The 7,079-nt window shown below is 51.3% G+C and overlaps 1 protein-coding gene across 2 annotated transcripts in view; it reads right to left on the bottom strand.

Annotated features, from left to right (window-relative positions):
* Window positions 1–657: 657 nt before the first annotated feature.
* The window catches only part of Usp10 (ubiquitin specific peptidase 10), a 48,144-nt gene continuing 41,722 nt past the window's right edge, over window positions 658–7,079 (bottom strand). For both annotated transcript variants that reach the window (XM_021170186.1, XM_021170187.1), the window contains exons 10-14: window positions 5,969–6,146; window positions 4,737–4,902; window positions 3,182–3,326; window positions 1,912–1,977; window positions 658–1,627 (exon numbers count right to left, since the gene is read on the bottom strand). In XM_021170186.1, coding sequence (XP_021025845.1) covers window positions 1,440–1,627; window positions 1,912–1,977; window positions 3,182–3,326; window positions 4,737–4,902; window positions 5,969–6,146 — 743 coding nt within the window. In that variant the 3' untranslated portion in view covers window positions 658–1,439. The remainder of the gene's footprint in view (window positions 1,628–1,911; window positions 1,978–3,181; window positions 3,327–4,736; window positions 4,903–5,968; window positions 6,147–7,079) is intronic.

Genomic DNA, 7,079 nt, shown 5'->3' with positions numbered 1-7,079 from the left:
CTGATGGAGATACCCATGCGCTGCCCTGCACCAGACTCACTTCCTCGCTGTTCACCGTTCTACATGGCCGTCATCTCTCAGGACAACACAGGCTCCAACGGTACTGGGGGTAAACTCACCTGCACACATGCAGTTGTTCATCTACATGGAAGGCCTGTGTCGGGCCTCTTGTAATGGCTTGAGACACAGTAAGCAAGCCCCAGCTGTGGGATGGTGTGCTCGGACACATTTGACCCAGCACCATCCCATGGGGAACGAGCAGCTGAGTCCCCCTGGCTGTCACCAGGTTTCCAGGAAGCACGGGAGCCACCAGCTCCACATCCTGAAGCGAGGCTAAGCAGGACTTGGGTAGAACACTGCCCCTTAACGGAAGGAAGGCGCTCCAGAGTAAACGGTTTCAAGCCAATGGAAGCCCTGCCCTGTGCAAGCCCCGTGCACAGCCGACTTCCTATGGCTGGCAGAGGCCTCTTCATCTCTGCCAGGAACTGAGGCAGCATCAGAAATACTCAGGGAAGACTCAGGCTTTGACCTAAGTCACAAGATCAGAGGGAGCAAGCCTCCAGGACAGGCCCTCCCCTACTCAGCAACAGCCACACTAACCCAGCATAGTCAGGGTCCTGGCTGAGTTCCGAGGCTGAGCACACCAAGAAACACAGCTTTAAACCAACTTTGTGATCTTTATTGATGGGTGACAACTTTATACTCCTAGGAATCAATACACTGTGTACGTGGGGGACACGGCATCAGAGAGGCGTGGCAGGAAGTTACACAGCAGACACTGGGAACTGTCGGTCCATCATTGTGCCCACTGTTCATGTGTACACAGCATGGATGTGATTTGAAATCTTTTCATGGTAATAAAGTTACAGTCACCCACCTCTGCAGCCTGACGTCTACCCACATGTCTGACCCGCGGTGTCTACGTCAGCGGTTTCCCTCTCATAATCGTTAAAATGTGTTTCCTCTTACCAGCAACAAGTTTTTTGTATTTATTTCCTTTTGAAGTAAGAGCGAGCTCTGTTGACGACTGGCTCGATTTTGTCATTTATCAAAAACTACAGGGTAAAGGAGGAGAGTGTGATGAATTAAAAAAATTATTTTTTTAAGGAAAGATAAAATTCATTTTCACAAATTTACAAGAGCTGCTGGTGCGGGACTTATTCCACTATGCGATCAGACTGGGACACCGTGCGAGCCGCCTCCTCCGCCCGGGAACCAGCGGTTCTTCAGAAGCGGCGGCTCTCATGCCCTCACCCAGGCAACAGTCCAGTCTCTGAAGTCAGTCAGCACAAGCTGCGCTGTGCGAGCCCGCGGGCACCTTCCATCCAAGCCCACGGGCGCAGAGGGAGTCTCTCTACAGAGCCACTAGAGAGGTGGGTAGTGAGTGAGTTGGGAACTGTAGGAAGCAGCGTCAGGCACACACGGGCACACGGGCACGGTTACAGCAGGTCCACGCGGCGGTAATACAGGAGGTAGGCTGTGCGGTCAGCAGGCGGTTTCACCACCTGGTACTGGTTAATAACCTTGACCGTTTGGTCATCGATTCGTAGCCAGCCATTAAGCCCAATCTGGAAGACGTCCGTAGTGTAGTGGCCGCCTGTAGCGCTGTTGCCATGGTGGTAGACCACTGGAAGACAGCACCGAGCAGGCATGAGAAAAGGCTCTCACTCCGCTGCCACAGGCCCCCACTCCCACGACCCCCTCCACAGGGAGGTGGCCCCACTAGGGCCTGCAGGCTACTGACTCAGGTGGACACTGACACTCTCCTGTCAGCCACAATTCAGGGCAAACACGGTCCTGAATGCTTTCCTGACAACCAGGCTCTCCTAGAACAATCTCTGTGGGAGTGTTGCCTGGCACCCTAGACTCTGTTCACTGTGTTTTGGGGGGACCAGAGGCAAACACACTCACCTGCAAACAGCCTATAGGTTCTCTGGCATTTAAAATTTTTATTTTTGACTCCTGGAGAAAGTAGTTCTGAAAAACAAAATAGCAACACTTAAACAAAGTCTTCACAGGGCTGGCTGATGACAGGGTCCCCCGAAACAACCCCCCCATACACACACACTTTGAGGGTCAGACAGCCACAGGGCAGGAGAGGCAAGCACACACCCTGCTCCTGGACTAGGAGATCAGGGTAGGCAGTGCTGGGACAGAGGAGGGCCAGCTCCACCCAGGAGCTTCTCTTAGAGCAGATCAGAGCAGAGCAAGACACAACTGTCTCTTGGTTTCCCGTTCTCTGTACTCTGTGCCACACTCCAGCACCATCTAAGATGTTCCCCCACATGGTGGATCCAACTCCTCCAAGGTGCCTTGTGATTTCCACATGAAGGCTAGGACATAAAAGCCAACACAAATGTGCTCTGGTATGAATGCCTACACTCCCACATACACAACACACACACCTATTTAAACAACCTGCATTTATAGTAAGTACCTGTCTCTTAGGGCTCTTCAAAACTTGCTGTCAGAGCTAGTGAGATGCCTCAGCACTGGCTGCCCTTGCAGGGCACCGGGCAGATATGCGGTGCTACCGCTGCTGAGCCACAGAGGCCTGTGGAACGCAGAAGCCAGCACATTTCCGCACAGGCACCGTGCTGCTGTGTGGGCGGGTGAAGACCCTGCCAGCACCAGCTGCTCTTCTCCTGCTTTCTGATTTAGTTAAATTACGTTTTGCTACTACCTGCACCAGGCAAATCACTATAATAAGAGTTCATGGCCAGCCTAGTTTACATAGAGAGCTCCAGGCCGGTCAGTACTTCATATAGAGACCCTGCCTTAAAACAAAGATAAAACACTTGACTAAAATATTAGGCAAAGTAGGAGGAGCTGGATAGAGGGCTCAGTAGTTTAAAGACCACTGTCCAATTTCAGAGGACCAGGGTTTGATTCCCAGTACCCACATGGCGGCTGACAGCCACCTGTAACTCCAAACCCAGGGGATCCAATGCCCTCTTTGGGCCTCTGCCAGCACCAGGCAAGCACACAGGGCAAACTTGAGCATACAGGCAAACCGCCCCTAAAGCAAATTTAAAAATAAGAAAACCACCGTAATGAGCATTTCCGTATAGAGTCCACAAATGTCAATAAATTTAAACAAAGAGAGTCCTAACTAAAGGTCTCCCTGGTGACTGGGTGGTGACAGGCTCCTGGGCCTGCGGTGGGCACAGGCCAGCATTACCTCTGCTGATCTCCAAGTCCACAGGGTAGTCAATGTTCTTGACCAGCTTCTGGCATCCGCCTGTCTTCTCATAGACAAAGCGCTTCAAGTGGAGCACGAGGACTGGGGGCAGCTTCTCCAGAGTCACTCTGCGGCTGATCTCAACCTGGGACAGAGTAGCTAGGGTCACAGGCTGCCTGCCTGGCTACAGCTGCACCCTGTGGGGCACCCCACCCCTATGGACACCTGCAACTGAGCCATCCGAAGACCTTGGCTCTAAGTGATACACTGGCTCACTGGCTATGAAGTAAGCTGGCTGAGGTAAGGCTGGAACGGGTAAGCACTAGCCTGTCTCTTCATCTCATTCACAAACCTATCTAGAATCTTTCTTCAAACACACATTTCAAGTAATCCTAAAGCCACCTGTCCTGCCACTCACTCCCTGGGCATTTTAGTGCTTTCACGGCCTCCTGAATCTTTTAAGATCCTTAAGCAACAATGAAGATAAAACTCAATGGAGTGTAACTCAGGAGAGTGCGGCCTGGCCACTGGAGCCCTGACTCTCTCTGCCCACCGCACTTTCCCAGCTATGAGGGCACTTAGGGTTTCTTTGTTGTCTCCACCAAATGGTTCCTCAGTCGCTCACTCCTCAAAACCCCATTATTTACTTGAAGAGAAAGAGAATTTAAGTAATAAGCTAAAAGACAGAAACCCACAGACACAGGCTGAGCCAGCTAGCAGCTGCCCACAGCCAGATCAAGGATACCCGCATGCCCTCTGCTGCAGGCCTTCTTATTCAGGCCAGCTACCGGGCTTCTGTCCCTGGCTCCTGGTACTTAACAACCACCAGGCCCAAAATCAGACAACACGGTGGAGACCTTCCTTCTGCAGGTCCCCAGAGTGTGGCATGGCTGGCCAGCCAGAGTAGGAGACCTCAGAGGGAGCCGAGGCTGGGGTGTCTTCACTCCTCAGTACACAGCTCACAGAAGGACATTTCTGAAGACAGGTCGGAACTCTTATTTAACCTTGTAGCCTCTACACTCCACTGAGTGTTTCCAGCTTTCCAATACCAAGAACTCTTCAGAACAGCGCCACCCTAACTAGCCAGCATCCATCTTGCCTTATGACCTCAATGCCACAGTCTACAAAGGACCTGAGAGAGGATGGCCTCCACTGCAGAGCAGTCGGGCAGGTCACCGAGAGCCAGACGACACCAACCCCTCTCCATAAGCTGCAAGCCCAGCTCCTGACTGTCCAGGATGGAAACATTCAAGAGCAGCAAGCATCAGAATAGTCTGTATCTATGCTTATGCAACACAGATGTGCCCGGAACTCCCTCACATCCTAACGCCTCCCTCTGCTAGAAGTAGGCTAGCTGCAGATCCCAGGATTAGATTCTGAGGAACTGAGACACAGAGGCAGAAGATAGACATTCCCTCGGGTCACAAAAGCCAGAGACACAGCTGGGAGTCCGTCTGGTTCAACTACTGCGTCCTGAAACCCTGGGCCTTCTCAGTAAAGCAACTGCATGAGAGGCGGACTCAGGTGGGCTTCCCTCAGCCAGCGGTGACCCTACCTCCTGCTTGGTTTTGGTGGTGTAACCTTGGACAGACTCCCTGGCCACCAAGCTCTCCAGTGCATCCTGGACTGTGCGTATCTTGTCAGACTGGATGTCCAACTGCAGCGTGAAAAACAGTTGCAGAGTGGCTGACTCCTTGGAACTCTGCTGGTAGACCACAGACCTAAAGATTGCCAATTGAAAACAAACAAAAGTAAGAGGCCACTCTCTGTCACTTTCCCTTAAAATTAACTAACAGAGAAGGAATAAGTACACAAGCCAGTTTATTCAGTATCACAGGACCAGAGACAACAGAACAGCCGAAACCACCCTGAATTTAAAAATAACTCCGCTGACTACCAGCCTCTGTGACTAGCAATTGATCTGTACATTTTCCCAGCTTGGCTCAGACACTTCAATTTCCAAATTCTTTGCTTGTACACCAGAGTACAGCATGCACCAGCTAACAAACTGAGTGGAGTAGGGGTGGAGATGTTTAACAAAGTGCCACAGCCTGTTCTAGTGCAACGGGGATTGTGGGAGTCCCCAGGGACCAGGACTTTTAATGCTGCTCTCCTATAAAAACATCAGGATGGGGACGGGGAGCAGGCTAACGATAATAAAACCATGTTGGTGGTCTGGGAGGAGAGACGACCAGCCTTGAGGGTAAGGCACCACCTCGACCTTGCTGTTTCCTCAGTTGTTTTTCTTCATCTTTCTTTTTCTAACTTCTTCTGAATAAAAACCATAAGTGTCTCATCTCTCATTTCACCTCATCCAGGGAACACTCTATGATTCAATCTTGTTTGTGCAACCTGGTGTCCCAGTTTATGAGCAAAGCAGAGCTGGTGGGAGGTGGCTCTGACTGATGGGACAGATGTGACACCCAGCTGAAATCCTTCCTGTCAGAGTCAAATGCCCCAGCCTTCCTCCTGAGTGCCAGGCAATGACTGATGCCCCCTCGGTTCCCAAAAGAAAGTTGAAAAACATCAATGAAAATAAACCAGGGCAGTGGTGGCACACGCCTTTGATCCCAGCACTCAGACAGTTCAAATCCATCCTCGGCTACAGAATCAGTTCCAGGACAACCAGCGAGCGCTATATACAGAGAAACCCCAACTGTCAATTGATGGGCCAGAGCCCTGGGAGCAGAGGCACACAGGCAGTGGGAGCAGGGCATTAGAGCAAGGGGGAAGCAGGCAAGGATCCAGATGTCATCCCTCCCCCATGGGACATGGGAAAGCACAGACCTGATGTGTCCCCCAAAAATGCCAGTGATGGGCGTCTGGACGAAGTCCGCCTGCCGGGTGACGGACGTCTTGTTCTTGGGACCTACTTGCTCCCACTCGTCCTCGCTGCCCTCGCCCGTGTCTTTCGGCTCCTTGTCCTCTATCAAGTCGCTTCTGGGTCCATTGGAAACAGAGTGCTCTAAAAAGGAGAGGGCCTGCTGAGGCTACTGTTTTCAAGAACAAACTATCCAAGCAAGTACGTCCACACAGATTCTATGATAAGAACTGGCTAAACAGACTCATGAGGGCCAGGGAGAAGCTCGGCGGGTAAAGCCACGTTCTCTAGGCCCGACAACGAGAATGTAATTCCTGGGGCGACATGATGAAGAGAACTGACTCCTGATTTGTCCTCTGACCTGCACTTTACCTCAGAAGCCTCTCTAGCACACACACATACACACACACACAATTACAATTGCACATGGGTGGGTGGGGGGACGGACATACACACACACACGGACACACACACAGAAAGGACCAAAATAACAAAAAAAATCCCACAAAGAACAAAGACCCCACCCCAAAACCAAAACAGGTGACCAAGCAGTGGTGGCCCACACCTCTAATTCCAGCACTTGGGAGGCAGAGGCTGGCAAATCTGTGAGTTCAAGGCCAGCCAGGACTACAGAGTTCCAGGACAGCCAGGGCTACATAGAGAAACCCTGTCTAGCAAATCCACACATATAAAAAGATCTAGTTATTCTCTACACTGGAAGTCACAGTAAGAAACTGAAGCAGCCAGCCTCAATGGACACTCACTCAGACACCAAGCTCTGGAAATGCCACACTAGGCGGGGCACTGAGACAGGCTCGAGCACAAAGACTAAGCTAAGCGTTCCAGGCCAGCCAGAGATTCAGAGAAAGAGCTTGTCTCAAAATCTAGAGACATTCACATTTCACAGTTGTCTTTGGACAACTGGAAAAATCTGAAGATACTCTGTGGCCTGAGGGGACCAACCTCCCATCCCTAAGGCAAATGAGCAGAGCAGCCTGGAGTGAGCTTGCACCCACAGGGGTCTTCCCACACGCTTCTGTCTTTCTGTATCTCAGATGTCATTTGAATGTGAAATGT

This window comes from Mus caroli, chromosome 8 (genome assembly GCF_900094665.2).
Source record: "Mus caroli chromosome 8, CAROLI_EIJ_v1.1, whole genome shotgun sequence".
NCBI classification, from domain to species: Eukaryota; Metazoa; Chordata; class Mammalia; order Rodentia; family Muridae; genus Mus; species Mus caroli.
Note: the sequence above shows the minus strand (reverse complement) of the source record. Positions and strands in the feature narration are given on the sequence as shown.